The sequence below is a fragment of the Bombus huntii genome, chromosome 12, assembly GCF_024542735.1.
Source record: "Bombus huntii isolate Logan2020A chromosome 12, iyBomHunt1.1, whole genome shotgun sequence".
In the NCBI taxonomy this organism is placed as follows: Eukaryota; Metazoa; Arthropoda; class Insecta; order Hymenoptera; family Apidae; genus Bombus; species Bombus huntii.
Window position 1 is genome coordinate 5,036,580 of NC_066249.1, and position 20,812 is coordinate 5,057,391.

General features: G+C 45.1%; 2 protein-coding genes across 5 annotated transcripts in view; both read right to left on the reverse strand.

The window, feature by feature from the left end:
• Positions 1-11,847, reverse strand: part of LOC126871772 (uncharacterized) — a 102,506-nt gene extending 90,659 nt beyond the window's left edge. The window contains exon 1 of the mRNA XM_050630985.1: positions 154-11,847. Coding sequence (XP_050486942.1) covers positions 154-366 — 213 coding nt within the window. The 5' untranslated portion in view covers positions 367-11,847. The remainder of the gene's footprint in view (positions 1-153) is intronic.
• A 65-nt stretch (positions 11,848-11,912) lies between these two features.
• Positions 11,913-20,269, reverse strand: LOC126871724 (uncharacterized). 4 transcript variants are annotated; one of them, XR_007691726.1, is made up of 6 exons: positions 20,127-20,269; positions 19,688-20,006; positions 18,527-19,600; positions 18,343-18,442; positions 18,090-18,203; positions 14,868-18,010 (listed from the first exon to the last, which is right to left on the reverse strand). XR_007691726.1 is itself a non-coding variant. In XM_050630856.1 (5 exons), exons 1-4 carry the CDS (start codon positions 20,245-20,247, stop codon positions 18,373-18,375), a joined length of 1,584 nt encoding a protein of 527 aa, XP_050486813.1. In that variant the 5' UTR covers positions 20,248-20,269; the 3' UTR covers positions 11,913-13,409; positions 18,343-18,372. The 4 variants fall into 4 exon arrangements, 3 of the variants coding, with proteins under 3 accessions (XP_050486813.1, XP_050486812.1, XP_050486811.1); XM_050630856.1 differs by lacking the exons at positions 14,868-18,010; positions 18,090-18,203 and adding an exon at positions 11,913-13,409; XM_050630855.1 differs by having other exon boundaries at positions 14,868-18,203.
• Between the last annotated feature and the right edge of the window lie 543 nt (positions 20,270-20,812).

A 20,812-nucleotide genomic window follows, 5' to 3' on the forward strand; every position in this document is an offset into this window, starting at 1 on the left:
CCAAAGCTGCCTTGTTAACGAGTCGAGAGATTCGATCCCGCTAACGGAATCTCATTAACGATAAATATATTCTCTTCGACCACGTACGCTTCCTGTTCAACCGTCTTTCCGCCTTTTGAACCGTGCGCCCAACGAAACGATCATTTGGTTCACCTTTGGCGGACAAGTTCTTTGCATGTCTTTCCGCGTGCAGATTTTAATGGGCACCGGTCTCGGAGTCCAATAAGACGAGCCTCCAGCCACTATGCTCGGACAAGGCTGCATCATGTCTGCATGAACGAGCTTCTGAATCCTCTTTGGTCTTACGCATGTCTCCGGATTGGACAAGTTGATGGTCTGCGCGACACACCTCGTTCCTCTCTTCATCGTTGCTCTCAGTTTTCGATTCGAGTCTCCTGCTTCCGATACTTCATCGAGACGAAGAGCGAGATCTGGCAGAAATGGGAAGCCGAACGACAAAAGGTTCTTCGACAGACTCGGCCAATCTACGTGGTGGCGCGATTATGAAACAGCCGGCGGAAAATTCGGGTTGCGCCGATCTTTTCTCAAACGCGAACACGGCGATTTCTGTGCGATTTACCACGAGCCCGTTTACGAACTTACGAAATTTCGTCGGCTTCACTTTGCATCGCATAACCTCGAAACTTACGACGTTACGAATTTGTGGAGGAAGGTCGTTGGCTCTGGAAACTTGGAACGTTCCCTTTGTTCACCACGGAAGAATTTTGTTTGACGGTTCGCCGAACGTGATACGAAGCTCCTAAAAGTATTGGTCGTGTTCTTTGTCAGTACATGTCGCACGAATTTTGATCGACGTATAAGCGGAAACTTCACGATCCTGCTAATCCTCCGATTCGTCGCGAACTTTAGCTCGATACCGATCGCTCCAACTACGCGAGCCATACTTTCCCAAACGAATCTTTTTAATCGTCGAATCCGCGCCACCAACTTTCCACAGAGACGAAGCCACAAGCGTACGACGCGTACAAGCAAATTAAATTTTAATCCCTGAAGGCTCAGCTGTTCGATTCTCATCGGCAAGAGGATCTCTATCGTTCGAACGACGAAGAAGGAACGAAAAGAGAGAAACCACGACGTGTACGAAGTAGCCCGACGATGTTACGTATGGAGGTCTCTCAGTCAAGTTTCGTTCGCAAAATCCACGTTCGATTCTTCCTCCTTTCGCTGGCTGCTGATAACAAAGAAGATATAAAGGAGGCGAGATTACAAGTAGGAACGCGGAGATAGCAGCTGGTAGCTGGATAGGTCACCGTAAAAGGAGATCTCGGTTGCTTGATGAAACGTTTCCGAGTTTCCGACTGCAGCTTCGCCACCGCGCCGATCTTCCATTACCGTTGCCGCAAGCTACCGGCAACTTCGCGATTCCGTATTCATCAACATCTTTGGAAAAAGTCGCCAAATTTGCATTCGACAAGTTCGTACATTCTAGACATTTACGCGTCTGATCAGGTTGTCTGGCCGTTTTTCTAAACGACGGCGCTTCCTACCGCCGAGATCGCGCGCGTTTGCTTCAATTTTTATCGCGCGAACGTTTTTCAGCGAAGTGGAACCGCCGAACGAACGCGTATGCGTTGCGCGATAAGCGACGCGTCGTCGTCGGCTACGTTACTTGGAAAAATGAGCAAAAGTCTACGAGTCGGAGAAAAATGACGCGCGAACGTTACCACGATGCGTAATAAATACGTCCGTGACGTTGAAATAGTGGCGCGTTGGAAAAGAGTAACCGAAGGAAGAGACGTTTGACATCCGATGGCCGTTAAAAAGCGACTCGTGGGAAATTTGTTCGCGGTTGCGAGCGGTTTGTATCAGCCGCTCTTGGCGCGATGCTCCGTTATTCCACCGACATACATCACTTTTATCGCGAGATTCCACCGGTCTGATATGCTTATTAATAGACACCCGGCGCTCTTACAGCTCGCACGAAAAATATGGCACTTAAACGGTGGAATTCTTGTTAAGAAAAAAAAACGACGAAAGGGAAAGGGGGAATGGGAGAAGCGGATGAGAGAGGAGAAAGCAGAGGAGGGTACGAAATGAAAAGGTTGATCGCGGCGCAGGTTGGTGAGCCCAGCTATCTTGCCTCGCCAGGGTAAATGCATTCGTTCCGATCGATTGGGAAATAAATCAAACGTTAATAAATCAACTTTAACATTCCCAGCATCTCGTTTTATAGCCTTTATACCGGATCGATAAAAAGAAATCGAGACGGAATCGCGTCAAATATCGTCCCCGATAGACCGAGTGAAATTGCCGATTGATCAAATTTGCTCGATAAGCACGACCTTTTGTCTATCGCTTTGCTTGTCTATCGCGCTGGTGAATTCGACACGCCAACGGTTACCGTGTTACCCTCCTTTTCTCCACCGAATTTCACCCACTACACCGGGGCGAATGTAAATTTCGACAAAATAATTAATGCGGTCGACGAAACACGTGCAAAGGGGGAGATAGAGAGACAGAGACAGAGACAGAGACAGAGAGAGAGGGAGAAAAAGAGACTTCTTACACGCCTATCGACGTTTGCCGCAAAGGGAAAACCGGAAAATTCACTGGTCGAATGCACCCTCGTTGGCCTGGAAATTTCCTCGCTGTGAAAAGAAACATCGAAACGCCATGATTCCGGGCAAAAAGGTGACGTTACGAAAGGTACAGTGGTTTCTCGTTAAAGGGAAGTTCGAGATACACTGGCGAAATGGTAGTTGGATACCGCGAGGGCAAGAAAGGGTGGGAAACCGGAACGAAAGGCAAAAACGACGGAGAAAAACCGGTGTACGAAGGGAAAGAACGGGTGAGTTTCGGAGCTCTTCAAGGCCTTCTGGTAATTAGGTCGAAAAGAGGAGTAAAAATCGAGCCATAACTCGGCGAACAATTAATTTATAATTAAGTGGAAGCCCTGTGTAATTGAAGAAATTGCTGGCAAAGCGCGGTACTCGAAGGAAAATAAAATTATCTAGAGATATCTATGTACTTTTACCGACTGCGAGTACAAAGTTCTGAGAAGATCATCGTCCGACGTTATCAAGGTGAATAATTAATCGACGCGTTTGATAGCGCGCAGCAAAGTTTTCAACACTATCGACTAGTAGCCTTTCGAAGAATCGTTTTCGTCAGAATTTTCGGATACGTGTCTTCGATCCAGATGAAAAGGAAGGACCGCTGTTGTCGCGAATTCGTCGACGAAAAATAAAAGATTCGGCGAGAGACGGCGTGTAGAGCAACGCGAACATAGGAAAGTGGAAATGACCGATTTTCGGAGGATCGTTCAGAAAGCATTTAGGCGGAATTCGAACTCGTCCAGGTAGATATTTCACCGGGTAAATCTGGGTGACACGGATTAAAAGGTATATTATCGTTTCTTCGGTGCGACGGCGAGCGTGCGCGATAAAAAAAAGAAAATATGGCCGGAAACGGGTATTGCGAGACGATAAAGGGAGATTCACGATCGCTTTCGCTCGATGGCTGGACATTAAGAAAAGCATGAACGGCGAGTAGGTCATAGACCTTTTAACGAAGCTATAGATAGAGAGAGAGAGAGAGAGAGAGAGTGAGAGAGTGTAAGGAACGAAGCACGAAGGAAAAGGGACCTCAGGAAACTAATTTTCGCGATATTAGTCTTACGAAATTGGTTATTGATGTTCCATTCGTCCGCCGATAATGGCGGACGGAAGCGATTCTCCGGTGAAAGGTCGTAAGTCCAGGAAGGTCGAGCATCCCCGGGTCGCACCACCATTGCTCCGTCGTTCGTCCTTCTTAAAGGAATTGCTTCCTTAACGGGCGTTAAATCGACTTTCCCGACCGGTCTTCCTGGCTTTGCGATTGACAAATATTTCGTGGTCGTCTACTCTCTCCGTTCCACCTCCTGCCCCGCTCTTTCCCCCTCTTCGCTGCTTTCTTTTTTTATCCCTTAACTTTTTGCCCGGAATCTTGCTCGAGGTACCACGCTACCTTCTGCTTCCACCTGGGCGAGCGTTCTCGCTTGGCCTTCTGGCGTTCCGCCAACAATTCGTTCTACTCCTAGCTAGCCAAGAATGTTCGAGGAAAGGAGCACCCAACAATCGATAGATTCGTCCAGCGGCTGTCCTCGACGAAACAACGTTTTCCTTTCTACTTTGCTCGGAGATTATCTTCCGTTTCATTCGCAATTCGTGAATTCTTTCGAACAGTATCGCCGAACGAACCAACATTCGCCTCTTCTGCAGAAGCTCGAGAGACGACAAAGAGAAAAATTCCTTTGGAGAACAACTCTTAGAACCGGTACAACCGATACACGGTTTACAACCAGCAATAAAATATCTACCAGAGCGACGACGATACATGGAAATCTCTATGGAGATCGATCGGCGAGAAGAACATCTAGTACAGGTATATCGAGCGGAAAATGTAACTCGCAAGGACATCGAACGAACCGATGTAACATTTCTGTTGGATCGTAATCCAAAGATCGAACGACCATTATGCGAAGCGTTTCCGCAGTGGTGCGTGCTAACGTCCGGCCGCGCTTATGATTTGCGACAACGCGACGCCATAAATTGGAATTACTCGGAAATCTCGAGTACGTCCTTCGTTACCGATTTCCATGGACGCTGTGAGAACCAACGTTCGCTTCCAAAGATCTCAAGTCCGTACCGTGGTCGTTTCGAAGCGACCGACATTTCCCGAAGTCGTCGACCGTTTTCTCTCTTCGATTTGGTCCGTATTCATGCTGCCGTATGAATACAGTTAAGGAGAAGCGATGGAAAGAAGCCGGTCCAGGCCGATTAGGATATGCCGATGGGGCGAACTTTGAAAGAAGCCGGACATTGTACGCGGCTCAGACCCTTCTATCGTTGAAAGTTTAATCACATCGTGCAAGTCCTCGTGACTACTCGACAAATTAAGCGTTAAGTACTACTGACCTTCTTTCTCGGTTGGAAACTTGCATCGTCATGTTATGGACCGAGTGAAAAGAGAAGTCTGCGAATAATTTAAGCTATATGTGGAACTATCGAGACACGGAACTCGTCGATAAGTTTCCCGGTGCAGCGAATACTTTGGAAAATGTCCCTACCTATAGTCGTTTTCGTCTAAAGGTAAACTTACGATAAGCGTCTGTATAAGTGTGTGTATAAACGCGCTTAAAATCGCGACGTTTTCCTTTCGGTAAAAAGAACGCTTGTCGAGTTGCCCAAAAGAAAAGAAGAAAGAAGAACGTTCGAATAAAATACTGAATTAAGTTCTCGTGGTTTTCCGCCGGTGCATCGTTAGCATCGGTTTATCTAGAACGCGCGTGATAAACGCGCGATACCTCAAGACGAAAGTCGTATCTCGTGCGAGATGATTAATCGACGAGGCAGTTTCGCGGACATGATGGCAAATAAAAGTCGGTGATCATTACCATAATCCGGACCGCGAAACGACAAAGAGAGAGAGAGAGAGAGGACAAGAAAGAACGCGGAAGAAAGCTGGATGGAAGTACATGAAAAACGCGATAGTGCACTAGCGGGGACCAATGTCGGGCGACGTGTTTGAAAGTTAAATTTACGAAGGGGACGTTTCACGGTTGCGCCCTTTAAGGCAATATCCAGGGCAAAGTACGCGCTAGTAGGCCATTACAAAGTTATAATAGTATAGCAACCCTCTTACGATGTTCGGAGCTCCGACTAGGCACGACGTTTTGACTTTAAAATGAAATAGTCGGCGAACGCGTGAGTACCTTTGCCCGGCAGTAAACGTATACAACGGAACTTCCTGTTCCTTTCGGCCGACCATTATACAAAGTGGAACGTTTTTCCGAAAGGCAACCTCGCCAAGTAACTCCTAATGGTCCGTGTAATGCGAAAATGCCTTGGCTAAACGACTGGCATCTCGCTGTCCACCCTTCTCCGAGATTCTAATTGCCGCTTCTCCACTCTCTGGGGCCAATTCTTCGCGAATTTCAAACGTTCGTAACGCGCTCGCTTCCAACTTGTTGCCCGTTCCTATTCGTCTTCCAGTTTCTTAGAAAGAGATCGGTCTTACCCGGGTCGCGCTTTCTTCGACTTCCAACAGTCGCCAATTCTAGCGACTCGGCTTTCTTCGATTTTCTTGTCTCGGCCGAACGTCGCAACGTGACGACGCACGCGTTCCAACGATGGGACTGGAAAATGTCGAACAAAGCACCGTACCGTTGTTCGTTACACGCGACAAAACCAAACGCGAATCCCTTATTCCATTCGTTCCGAGTGAAAACTCGCACCGATAGCGTTGACACGAAAGAGAGCCTCGTAAAAAAGGGAGCAACTCTACAGGGAGATATCTCGTCCCGGTTGGTCGTTGAAAAATGCGCGTTTCTCTTCCGTGACACGTTGACAAATCCTAAGATTTCGCCTGGAATTGAAATGTTACATCGATGTCTGCTCGTAAATCGATCGCTCTAACAATTAAACTTACTCGATGGAAAGAAAACTGGAGAAAAAAGGAATACGAACAAATTTACCATAGCGACAAAGTACTTGCACCCGAGTGCTCGTAAAATCGGATAATTTATTGATAGTTCGCGTATTCGTAGGCTACCTGCTAACCTTGGCGGTAAGGACTATCAGCGATGATAAAGTAGCAAAGAAAATGTAGAGTACTCGGGCAAGAGACCGTGCAGAGGTAACAGCGGGGAACCAGCGACTGGCGTACGTATAACGGCGTTCAAGGGACCAGCAAATTCATCTCGCTGTTTCGAAACTCGGTCGTCGCACGAGTTATTCCGCGGACGACGACACGAAACGAGATTTAAAAGTTCTAATGAAGTGCATCCGGAGTGGCTGGAGTACGCGTGCAACGTTTGAACGCGGCCGCATCGTTTTGTCACTTCTTTTTTCTGACGCGTGTGAATCGCGAAAAAATATCTGTTTCGAGTGGACGCGAACTAAAGTAAGAAAATACTTGACACTCATCATTGGTTGAATAGACTAGAACGCGTACTCGAAATCACGAGTTAACGCGTGAATTCTTTTTTCCAAAGTTCTCGGTCCATTTTTCAAAGATCTTGAGATCTTTACAGATTCTCGTATCTTACGCGTTCTTCGTTTAATTTAAGATCACTTGGAGATCCGAGGCTTCGCACGGTTTATCGCGGTTTATCGGGGTAATACGCGTTTACTTTTAGATATTCATTTTTCAGCGACGTTAAACTTTTAGTAAAAAAGAAAGCGAAACAACTACGCGTCGATCCGCTCGTTCGTTCCTCCTCTAGATCGCTAACGAATTTTCAAAAATAATGCAGCAAGCGGCAGGTGGTATCCAAGTTAACGACCGTATCTAGCAGAAAAGTAAGCCAGAGAATCCTTTGAAGCGGGAAGGAAAAAGCAAGTCATCTCTCTGAAATAGTGATAGCAAGATGAAATATATACGTCTGCGGTGGGTCGCGGGTTAGGAAGGAGATATTCATTTCACGCGTGCCTGCGTGTAAATGCGAAGGTACATACATTCAGGCCCGTATATCATCCCTTTCGAAGGACTTTAAATCAGACTGGAGGCTGAATAACCCGCCGATTCGAGATTCTCCGGAGATACACGGAATTTCAAATGAAAATGTGCTGCTTCTCCAACCTTTGATATAGCCTGCAACTTTTTATCCGTCACGACTTCTTCCTCTTTTTTTTTGCCGACTTTGACGAGATTAGCGATCGACGTTAATGAACGATCGATTCCCAGTCAAAGGAATTCGATTAACGTTTAACCGTTTCTATGAACGATTGTCTTCGCCGCTACGAGCAATCGTACACCTAAGCCTGCAAAAATAATATCGGAGATGAGAGTGGCCGGGCAACGGCGACGTTAAAAGAAATCAAAATCCTGAAACGGGTACCTTTCCACGGCCGATGGAGCTGCATTAATTACAGCCAACGAATCCAATTAAATCCAGGAGCATCGTCAGTCCCACAGAGACACCACCCATCCACCGCCATTTTGTGGTTCAGCATGAAACGAGGGGACAGAGTTGGTAGCAACGAAGAGTACGGCGCTCGCGGTAGGTCCAGGGGTAGGATGGAGGACTTAAAAATATGATTTTAATACCACTGCTCCGGGGGTCGTCGTATATCACGCTTTTGTCCGCCTACTATTGTCTCTGCACCGAACCCGCACCCTCCCAAAAACCGACATCCCCCTCCCCGTCCACCTCCTCCATCCTCCCTCACCTCTTCCGCCCTTCTTCACCCCTTCATCCACCGACGACCCCTGGATCCACTCGCTTCACCCCCCATCTCGCGTTTCTGCGACGTGTCACGCGTGAACGCCGACTACATCGAGCAAAATGTGCATAATTGAAAATTTCCCTACGTACGATCCCATCTGTAAACACTGGAAACGGAGAAAGAAGCGGCGTACGGCAGACCGATTCGTAACTTTGAATTAGTTAGAAAGCGTGACAACGTTAGTCTCGGGTCGGCGTTTGCGCGGCTGATTCAGCGAGAAAAATTTATAAATCGTCCGATCGATCGAGGAATCGTCGAAGAAAAAGAAACGAGGGAAAACTTTTCTACGGAGTAGAAGTTGCTTTTAATCGCGTGTATCGCGTGACGAAAGGGGCAAGCGCTCGAATAAAGTAGTAGCAATTCCAGTGATTACTACGCGGTAGCGTCGGCGTCGGAGAAGCATAGGCTCCCTCCACACAGATAGGAAATTCCTGTCTGAATGAGACCCCAGTCGTGCTAACGGAGAATGGAATTAATGCACAAGAAGCGGAGTAACGGAAACGGGATCAGCTGAATTGTATAGGCTGTCTTTCGCGTGATGCGAGAAGAGAAGAGAAGAGAAGAAAAGAGAAGAGGAGGGAAGAGAAGGGAAAGGAAGAGAAGAGAAGGGTAGAAGGGAGAAGGGAAAATCGAGATGGGGTGGTTTTCGCGAGAGGATGAAAACAGACGATACTCGTAGGGATTCGGTGGTACGGGTTCGCTGGCAGGAGCAGAGGTCGAGGCGCTGGACGACGGGTAATTTGTTAATTTCATTATAATGGGTTTCCGTGTTCTCGCTTTTATACGACGTGCAGAGGCATCCGAGCGAGCGATAAATAATATTAGCTAGCTCGGAACGTTTTATTTGTACTAATTGAGACCGCCATAACTTCCCTTCTCGTTTATGCTCTATCCAATATCGCGTCGTCCTTTGTTCTCACACGCGCGTGCTTCATTCGCCGGTTTTCCTCCATTCGAGAATTTCTCATCGCGCCGTTAGTCTCGCACCGCTGACACGAAATAAAAATGTCATGCCATTCAATCTTTAATTTATACGTAGGTATGTATTCGTTCGAATCCCTTTAAACCAGACGTTATTAGAAACTCTTCGGAGGAAGGATGCTTCATGGCGCCTTTGTTTTACTCGCTAAGGACTATGCCGAGTATTCCTATTAACCGAAATAAAAGAACAAACACGAAACAGCAAGGGGCAATATAACAAAAGATCCGACTAAACCACAGTCGAACGAGCACAAAACCTTTGGAATCCCTTTGCAGCAGTTCTGGTATTAAGTTCCCTTGGAAATGAATAAAAATTACATCCGTGACTCTCTAAATTCCTTGGCCGCGCAGCAAGGCGAACGAACCTACAAAAGCAATCTTTCTAGCTAGCGTTCGCTCGTCGTTGCTCCTTGCAACGGGAAACATTAACCGAATCCACTAAATAAGGGTCTCTCTTCTGTATCTCTTACGAAGATGAAACGGTAAGACGCCGAAATACACGGTACGTTGGGAAGATCAAAGTACGGAGGAAAGGGGAGATCAATCAGATACTCTTTCCTCGTAAGCCATCGTAATGACGATGTCTATATTGCGACCGCGAAAAGCACAGATCGAACAAAATCACGATCACTTTGTCTATTATCGAAATAGAACTCGATGTCGCGTATTACAGCTAACGCTACAAACGCTCGCTCCTACGTCGTTTACATAGTGCTTCATATACATATTCTATACGGCATTTTTCAACGTGTTTCGGAATTTGTACAAACAAACGTTGAATTTCTAAAGAAAAAAGCAATAAGGGAAAAGGGTCGTAGTACCTCCGGCAAGTCGGTTTCCAACTGCAGCTCGGATAATTTTCCTAATGAGTTTCAACATGCCAATGATACTCAAGGGTTTAACACTGGCAATTTTCTTTTCTCAATCCGAACCTGACGACATAAAACGCTTGAAATCTCGCAAGATAAAATACCAGAGCACAGCAATTAGCGAAAATCAACGTGCATTACGTTACATAACAATACGAAACTTCTGTCGTGTGAAATCACGCTAAAAAGTACTTGTACTTTGACGCGTAGCCTGTGCAATTTTTAAGCAATTCCTGCACCTCTGAATCTTATCCGCTACTGGAACACACAACGAAACATGGAAAGATATTCTTGGCAAACGTTCGCTTAAAAAAGTAATTAAATTTGCGAACAAAGATCGGGCGATAAGAACCGAATCACAGTCACGCACTGCTTTAACACCGGCTTTGCGGAAAAAAAGGTCGACGTGATAAAAACCACCCACGTCCGTCACAGCCATTCACCTTACTCGATGAATTTACATAGTTCGTCAGAGTTTGCGAATGACTCGATATACTAGGCTATTATCGTGGCAAAAATTACGAAGGAAAATTAGTCGGTAAATCGAATCTTTCGAATCGATGAGCTCGGAGCAATGGCACGATGTTTGGATAAGAACGAGATAAAATATGGAGCAAGAGAGGATATAAAACCGTGTAAAAATGGAGATCGATGGAAAGCACTTTCAAGACGAATGCTATAATTGGTCGTGCGATTTTCCACTTTCGACCTTGAAAGGTGCATCATAGAGAAAAGTAGGAGTACTCGAACGAACGTACCGGTAATTGGCGGATTGGTAATCGAATATGCATCTGGAGGATGTTCCATGGCCCATGAACTTCTTAAAACATGGTAAATGCGTTTCTTCCTGAATAAAAGTAATTACGGCTGATATTTGGCATGACAGGAGGACTGTACGCTGCACGCGATGACTCGCCATTTAATTTCCTCCGAAAAACGTCACGTTCGCGTTAACGCAAAGATGTTATCTGTAAGTCGCAAGGTAAAACTATTCGGGACGAAATGTATGCGACTCTATCCACCCTTAGCCATTCCCTTCTGTGAAAACGCGCTTCCGCTCCTCCGATTCTCCATTAAATTTCCTCGTAAAATTAGCCGGTATAGATGAGTTGATAGTCGCGAACCGGCATTTATAACGGCAAAATTCAGTTCCGTAAATTAAGAAGACTCGTGATAATGGCCGGACGCTGCCAATTAGCCGTTCCAGCGGCTAGGAAATCGTTCCAACCCCAAATGGAAGGGCAAAAGTGTGCGTGGGATTCGCAGCGTTCGTACAGGATAATCTAATCGTCCGATGCTACGGAACTGCGAGGAAGGACAAGCAAATTGTTCCTGGAAAATCCTCTAGAGTTCGCAGTTTTTTGTCGCCGCCTTCCAGACTCATTATCCTTTCGTAAGCGTGTATTTTAATCCGATATCCGACCACCGCGGAACAGAGAAGGTCACCTCGAGGAAACGCCATCGTCTATCTAATGCTCTGCTTTTCGATCGGATAAAAGCCGGTTCGAATAAAAAAAAAAAAATAAGAACGCGAACGCAGCCGATATCTATCGAAAAACGTCAACCAGTCGATCGGTACAGTTTCTTCGCGTGTTTCGATCTTCGTTCCATCGCGCGATTGCTCTAAGCCAGATCGCGATCTGGATTTTTTCGCCTAGTTCGTTTGTAAAAAGAAACACAGTCCATTGGGTCGTTCGGACAAAAGCGAAGAAGCAAAGGCAGTGACAACGGGATGGGATGATACATGCGTGCAAACCGAAGCTGCTCACGCCTCGGTACGCACAGTGATAGGCGTTTTGTAGGGAATCACATGGTTGGTTCGAAGAGGATGGCTCTGCCAGAGCTGGGACTATAATTCTGCGTTATCGGCGAGTTCACGGACCAACGCATCCCTTCCTGGAAGAGTAACTGATCCTACTTCGCTGTTCCCGTCCCGTTGCCCGGTCACTTGCTACAGCACTTTAGAAAATCATGCGTTTCACGAGGGTATTTCTTTTTCACGATATTCCAGTCCTCTATTAGACGAACGATCGTCAAGACGTTCTTTCATACCGTTCAACCGCAAATAGTTGTTTCAGCGTTTCGCGAATCTCCACCGCTATTTCTGACCGTGGTTCTGTGTCAGAAAAGGGCGTCGTCGAGCGACCGTTTATCGTTTAACAGGAATTGGCGTTCCATGAACGAGTGGAAAGACGAAGTGACGCGGATCGACACGACCAAACAATCGTCAGTTAGAAATAATTTAAGGATCGTTATGGGGTAAACGAGGCTGCGGGTCGGCGAAGCGTCCCCGTCAGCGAGATCGTCCGTATCAATTCGGTCTACCCTCGCGTTCCGCACCGACCTTAATTTCAGTCTGCCAACATCAAGCTCGTTCGAAAAACCTTGTCGGTAGTCGGTACGATTAGATACTTGGCTATATGTAACCAGCTAGCGAAGGTATTTGACCAAGCGTGTCCAGTTCTCCGGCGAATCGGGGATGAGCCAGGACGCGACGATGCCTACGCTTCGGTATCGCCGATGTATCGTCTATCAGGCTAGGTTCACGCGCGATTGCCTCGAGGGGCAATGGCGAGTGATGAATTGGTGATTAAGATGAGCCGTACTCCGTGAACGCGCATCCTCGTTGCGTCCTCGAACAATCGACGCGTATCGACCCGCCGTTTCGCTTCCGCGCCCCGAACTTTTCCTTCTGCGATTAATCGTCTCGTTTCAAATCCGCGCGCTCTGTACTCTCGTTTACCTGCTCGAAAATTCGAAAAAAAATACGAAGACGATCGTAACGATTCCAACAACGTCTCGGAGGAGCGAACGAGCGAGAGAGATTATCGATCTAGCAAGTATAGAAGCACGATAACGGCAAAGTTTCTCGGCAAATTGGAAGAGCCCTGCGGTAATCGCGCGAAATTGCAAGGCATCATCCCCGGCGAGACTCCGTCGCACCTATATTCACAGTTTCCAGTCAGAGTGTACCTGTACGTGGATCCGAGCGTCGAGTTTATATCCGAGAAATGGCACTGGTGAAGTTTCGCGCACAGGTCGGTCTGCGCTCGATCTAGGGACTGACTTGGTTCTTGGTTCAGTGCCACGTATCGGCATGCAAACGAGGGACGAAACGTTTCGAATAGTTCTAACTTACTGATGCCGAAGATGGGAAAGGTCGGGGCAAGGCGGCGTTCCGCTTCCTCCGACCGCCAAGATCGTTCGACGCTCTGCTTTCGTAATTACGTCTTCGTCGTTCGACAAACGCCTTGTCGTTGAATCGTGCAGAAATATCGGTTTGATATGAAATCTCGGACAATACGCAGCTCGTTAGTTCCCTCCTTGTTTCCTGAACAAAAGACGCTGAATTAATTCCTTGGATGAAATATTACATAATTCAAGGACGAATGCTCGAACGTTCCATAAGACACACCCACTTTCCCATTTTTCTTCCGGTCGAATGGAAATTTCGACAAACTTTCGCTCGTCGTTTGATCCATCCGCGACAAAGAAATTAACGATCGCGCGGTAGTTTGATAAGAAATAGAACAGTTTTCGTTCGTGAAAAACCACTCTTTTTACGATATACGATGGAAAATACCACGGTGAAATTTATACTCGGAGATCGCCGCGAAAGTATTAACGAGCCGGACGAGTTTTGGCACGACGAAGAAAGGAAAGCGTAACTTACGAACGAGAGAAAAGCTCGTCTCGCGGCGAGAACGCTGTCTGAAAAAAAACTAGCGAGAATTGAAGGTGACCATCGCCGAAAAAGATTTCCACTTGTTTTGCGCGAACTTCCTGGAAACTCACGCCTACATATTCTTCCTTTGTTCCTCTTTGCGGAGGAAAAAGTAGAAGAGAGTAATTAATTGTCAGACGTTCTCTCGGCTGCGTACCATGAGTGGCGGCGACCTGACGATTTTGTAACCCGAGGTGTGAAACAATCAAAGTTGAAAGAAAATGTATATGTGGACGTAACGATGGTCGCATCGATGATGCGCCATATACGCGCAAGAAGCGAAACTAATTTCCGCGATAAAGTTACGCGACGAACAGACAAAGAAGGTAATGAAGTAAATGAGAAGAGGAAGAGAAAAGTAGGAGCGAGCCAAGGAGCTAGGAAAATTGCTATAATCAACCTAGCGATGAAGTAACAATTACTTACACGTCACACCGTCTTTAAGAGTCAAAGGGATCCACCGTGTTCCGTCGAAGACGACAGTGTGTTCGGGACGAAAACTGGCAGCGAGATTGAGTCGCATCCCACTGTCGCTGGATGAAAAGCGACGAGCAAAGAGAAGGTAGAAACGATCTCGAAACTGAAGAGGAAACCGGCCGAAGCTTGACGGGTGCTGCAATTTCATCGATGCTTTCGAGGCTGAGAAGTCGCCAAGTTTGCAGGCGATTCCAATTAACCAGCCACGCTTTCCACTCCGACCTACCCACAAACCGTACCTCGTCCTTTCTTTCACTTAACGAGATCGACTAGACCGTCTTCGATGGACAAGAAGGCTGTCTTGGTTCGCGCGCAACGTTCTTCTATGAAAAGTAAATTCCATAAATTTTCAAAGCAAAGATACGGAACGTCCCAGTGTCCCTTTGCACAGAAAGCACGTATCTGAAGAAGCTCGAACGGTAGCGATATCAAAATACTATTTCTTCGATCTCTATTTGGAAAACAAATATTTCACATCGACTCTCGTACGCATCTCTATGCATTCCTAGGAGAGGATCAGACCCTTTATTCCAAGTTTTAGGTTAGCCCAACTCTTTGGGATTCGTTCTTTCCCGTGGAAAGTTGCAGATCCATCGGCAGCCCCCAGCTCGTCCGAATCGAACGATCTGCGAGATCCCACGAAGCAGACTCGATCTCTCGTTTCCTTTATCTTCCGGATACCTGGAGGCGAACGGACGCGGTGCTCCCTTCCACGAAACGAGGAATGAGATGAGACGGACGACGAGGAACGTGACGTTTCAGTCTCCTGGAGAATTTTAATTTCATTTCTTATCCGTGCGAGTAAAGGAAGAAGGAGATCCGGAGAACGAAAGGAAGAAGGAGATTTAGATGGAGAGTCAACTGAGCCCGTTTGTCTCGACGTGACGAGAATGGATTTTCACGGACGAGACTGAGCAAAGATGATTACACCCTCGCAAGGGGTGTCCAACAATCCGACGCTTTCTCACGCATCTTCGCTCTTCCTTCGCCACCTATAGATTCCTACTTTCGCGAGCCGCCTCCTGCTGCAGATTACGACTGGTCCATCAATTTCTTGGAATTTTTCAGCCAACTTCCTCTTAAGACGGCATTCCATATTTTTTGAAACATGGATAACCAAAGATATCTAAGAAACGCGTGCGACCCACAAATTGGCCAAGTGACATAAAAATAGCTACACGTGGTCCATGAGATCTTTTGGTTTCGCGGGAAATTTTTATCGTTGCGGAACATGTTGCCGAGAACAAAGAGCCACCCGCCTATTTATAACGCTCCTTCCTTCTTCTCCTGTTTCGGTGTGGGTTAAGCCGTTATTTTATTTCTCTATAATTCAAGCTTTTCCGCTGTATCTGCAACGGCCGAACGAGTTACACGTTATTGTTATGTGTATCACAAAGACTGTATTATCGCTTCTTTAATTCGTTTAACTAATGAAAATTAGATAAACTTTTATTCAAATATCAGACGTTTCACGACGAGACAAATTCTTCGCAATTGAGGTACCGCTGATGTTTAGTAAATCGAGTTTCCTCGTTCGGGACGTTATCGGAAGTTGACAACGAGAAACTAAACAATCGAAAGTATTCACGAGAATGCAAGAATTACGGTTAAATTATAGGAAATGTTTGAAATTAATTGGCGACTAATTAATAAAAAGCATGGCAGGACGTCGAGCAACAAAAACAAGGATGGGCTGCTCCCATCGAAAGGAAAGGAAACAACCACGGCGGGTGAATGAAACGAGAGTAATGCAACCAATTAGTATGAATTAACATCAAGCCGCTAGAAACGGAGGTGGAGTGAAAAGAGGAAGGGTGCAAGTTGCATTCTCTCATCCCTTCGCTTCCGTCGGTAAAATAATTACCGAGCGTTTCTTCACCCTCGCCTCAGCCTCCAGCGGCACCACCACCATCATACACCGATGCTCTGCACTCCTCCTCTTTTCCTGTGATCGCGCTACTCTTCCTCGGTTAAATGATTTCCGTGAACTTTCTGTCGGTGGTAGATACTAGCCTCAACGTTGCTCTGGCCGCTAGTTCATCGTTGCTACTCTCGATGCTGCTCAAGAAGCTAAAGTAACCCTGACGAACAGTTTGAACAAGCGAACGTACACCGGCATTACCGTATTCTAGACACGAAGACCGTAGGAACGAACCCGGCCAGAGAACCTCTCGAAGTCGCGTTCCTGTGAAGCGACTAATTTGTTTCCCTCCCGAAGAACAATGTACGGCTAATCCGACCGGCGAGTAATCGCGAAGAAATGATAAGTAATGAGCAAATTTGTTTCGCCAGAGTTGAACATTTGCTCACGATTGATCACCTTTATTTATCAATTCCCCACCCACGACACGCCTCTTCCGTGAACGATTTCTCAGCTTAATTGGCCCGGTTCTCGAGAAAAACGAAACAAACGTCGCAATTTATGAAGCGTGTCGATCAGTCTAATGCTGTCAAACAATATTTTGCATTCAACGAGAAACCTTGAATTTCCAAGCGGTTTGGTTGCAACTGTTAACGCAATTACCAACGAGTCGCGTCAAAGCGCGACTGTTTGTCGGCGTGGACGTGAGAAATAGGGAAAAGCAGGTGCAAAGGGAAACCAGGAATGCTCTGTTCAACTAGCATCTCGCCAAGGCAAGGTAATTTGTTTCCTTAGAAGGAACGATATACCGCTCTAATCCGTTTCACAACGGGCTAAATTATTGACTCTAATAAATATAGCTCGCTCTGATGCTAATTCTTGTAAAGAAGATGCACCAGACGAACCTACCAACGATAATAATGTTCTCGAATTAAAACGCTAGCTCGATCACGAACAAGTCAACGGCAACAGAATGAATAAAAGATAGAAGGCTAAGTTACCGATTACTCTATTAACGATTAATCTGTACAATACCGGCACATATTTAATTTAGCAAGGCTTGCAAAGCGAACACGACGCGAACATATCGTACCACGCTACGAATTTATATTAGAAATATATCAGAAAATAGAAAAGAGAGAAGAATTAACATCTGGAATATTTAAAATAGATAGGATACCCTTGCGAGGAAATAAAGAGTCATAAATCGCGTATATTCTCTACCGAGGAGATAATTCGGATTTACAAATTGATAACCACCCTGTAAATCTAAATTTTAAGCATATTTACTGAAAATTTAGCTTGTATAATGTAATTAATATAAGCGATAAAGTTATTCGACTCGATGATTCTCCATATGTTTTGAATACACGTGCGCATTTGCACAAAACGTGTACACACACTATCGCGGACCGTAAATCGACAAACGAAACGAACGAACGGATATTTTAACAAAAATATCGCGGAATAATTCGGAACGACACGACGTGCTGATTGAACACACCTATTTGTTCGCGTACCTTCGACTGGTTATTAACCGCAACCCGCTGATATGCTATCGTTGCAAATTAAACTGATCGGGTGTGCTATCTCGAAAAACCGTTATTAAACCATCGAGTCACGATAGTTTGCGTAAAGCCAATTATGTACTCATCGCAACCGTTTTCATTCCCTTTCCTGCGGATAACGAGAACATTTTGAACAGCGCAACACTGATCCCGTATCTTTTTTCCCACGATTTCGCGTGTAATTTCAACTGGATCGTAATCACATCCGAAACACGATGTCGTTCAAGCTATCGTTGCCTGCGTAAATTGCATCGAACCAATCAAGCGGACAATCCAACTGCTTGCAGACAATCCGAAAAATCCTATGGACAGAGAACTGAATAATAAGAGGATTCGTTTACGACAGCTCGTAAAGCATGACGAACGTTACCAGCTGCGGACCTCGTAAATATCAGTCAGCGTTGCCCCGCCTCATGAATTTATGGACTGGCCCGCAATATCGCTGATAAGAATCGGCAAGTGTCCAGTTGTCGCAACGTGCATTTCTTATACCATCTACAAATGCCGTATAATCAGACAAATCAAGAAGCAATATCCAACCACGTGAAAGTCAAACAATTTTATTATCGTCGATTCAAAACGACCCAAACTTTTGCCTTTTAAAAGATACGTGTATGCAAATTTATTCTAATACCTCGCAGATGAAAAATATCGTTTGGCGAGGTTACTCTTTGCCGTTGTGACTCTTTCCTTCGCATGCGATGTAGACGCCTCGATCAACCGAATCGTTTTTACTGTAATTATGACAAAACGTTGGCAAATAAACGAAAGGTAATTAGGAAAAGAGCGTGTGATGTAGGAGAAACATAAGTATGTACCTGGAATGACCGAAAGTATAAAACCACCTAAACATTTTTTCAATATCGGTGTTCGAGCTTCCGCGTTTTTTAGATTTTATCAAATTTCCTTTATATCTTTCCGTCCCTTTTGCCTGCGACATTAACGTCGGATCTGCAGTAACCGTAGTGGAAGAAATTTTTGGTGAAATTGTCATGTATTTCCAAAACTTATTGCCAAACGGAGTATTTTTGTAGATCGAAGGTTCCTTGATCTTATTAGAGGAAACAGTAGAATTCGTGGAATTCCATGGAACCTTCTCAAAGACTTGGGATACACCGCCAGTCCGATTATTCGGACGACTTTGATTAAATCTTTCGGTCGGGTTAGTAGAAATTTTATCTGAATAAACGGTGATTTTATAATCGTTCTGAGTACCATGCTTTTTCACACCATTAGTCTGCGTGACGCTAAATATAGTAGGGGCAATTAATTCCGCCGTTCCTTCTTTCTCAACACTCGTCGCTATTAATTTTTGATAACTAGAAGAAGTCATCGTTTCCGAAATACGAGCAGTAACAGCGTTCGAGCCAGTTATAATTGGTTTAGTTTCGTTGCTAAATTCTGTTGTTGAGAAATTAATATTTTTATCAGCGTCAGAATCGTCTCTCGTAAAAATATTCGTGCCATTTTTATTCCTAGTAAAATTATTCGCGGTGTTAATCGTAACGGATTCATTCGCGCTCAAAGTCGATATCTCTGTGTATTTCCGTTTGTCAGTGGTTCTTTCTGAAAAATTTTTAATATTTACGAAAGCGGTTACCGTCCTTTTTTCGTCGATTTGCTCGCTTATCGAGCGATGCTTTAAAGGAATATTATGCATTGTATGAAAATCGCCGGTTTTGCCTTCGCTCGTCACATCCGAACTAGTAAGTGCGATTCGTTCAATTTCAATCGTGCTACTGGATTCGTCGTTGTTAAGAAAAGTACTCATAGCAAAATTCGCCGAGGTTTTATTTATTTTTCTTGAATTAGCGATCGAGTTATCGAGTTTCTTCGTTTCCTCCTTCGAATTAGTGCTCGTGGTGCTTTCGTGTACAGACGTCGCGGATGGACTATCAAAATATTCGATCGAATGAGATACAAAGATCAAGCTTGTGAAGAAGTCTTTATCGTTGATAGTTAGAGTTTTTGTTACCAACCTGCTTATATTCCAAAATCCAGATTGCATAACATCGAAACGTTCTTCCATTCGGAAATAAGCGATCACTAAAATTCTGATAAGACGATCCAGTTTCTTTAAGAGAATTGATTCCTTCGGTTGCGCTCTTTGCAGAAGCAACAGCCTTGCCCAGTCTGATTTCAAAGCACCGAAGGGCAAAGCTGTGACCGGGCATTTGAACCCGCCGATCATCATATTGATCGTCGGCACATTCTCGAAATTGAGATTCGACAAGTAATCCTCAATATCACCGACATCGAATTTCAAACAATCATCCGGCGGCACGTATGAACTTGCTTCTGTGGGGAAATGCTCTTTTTCAATTTTGCTTTGCATCAATTCGCTACGCATCAACATATACATATATACATATATATTAAAGTTGCGTATATATATATATCAAAGAAAATAACACTTACTGGAAAAAGTGGCAAGGAAAGCGGCTAATAAATAGAGAAACACACGCGGAACTGCCACTTGCGACATGATTGCTGCGCTAACTGAGGCCACGTATATTCTATTTCGTTGGAATCGGCACATTCTGTACGTGGATGTTTGCGAATTTGTTCAACACGCGACAGTTCAAACAGGAGCCCGTACAATCAAAATTTCAAAAATAAAAATCGAGTTGGTTCCTACTTTATTTTCGATCGATTTACTAATGCTTACGCATATGTTTCCTTTCAATATATAAAAATTATAATTACAGGTATATATATATCTGTACACATATTCATAAAAGTCGCAGAAGCAGCGTTTCTTCGCAGCAGGTACAATTTATGACTGGTCTGGCAAGTTCGCCCGACGAACGGACGAGGAAAGAAGGATTTTCGAACCATTTTATATTGTACTTTCGAAGAAGAAACAAATCTACACTGTAAACAGTGCACGCTATGATATATGAAACAATTCAAGTCCACGGATCCATTTGTCATCTTTCTTGGCGCACGCACGTTTCACGAGACAAGCGGGAGCTGTTTTCAAGTTGTGCAATCATACAGTGTAAGAAAAATACAGAGAGGATGTGGTTGAATTTGTTGGTGTAAATTCTTACGATACGGATAAGCCATATATGTACAAGTTTTCTCCTGGCCACAGTAAAGAA

Coding starts and splice junctions, on each gene's coding strand:
- LOC126871724 (XM_050630856.1), bottom strand. CDS start 20,247: ATGTGCCGATTCCAACGAAATAGAATATACGTGGCCTCAGTTAGCGCA. Junction 19,601..19,687: donor GGATTTTGGAATATAAGCAG/GTTGGTAACAAA, acceptor ATATTTTGATAG/TCCATCCGCGACGTCTGTAC. Junction 18,443..18,526: donor TATACTTTCGGTCATTCCAG/GTACATACTTAT, acceptor TCATAATTACAG/TAAAAACGATTCGGTTGATC.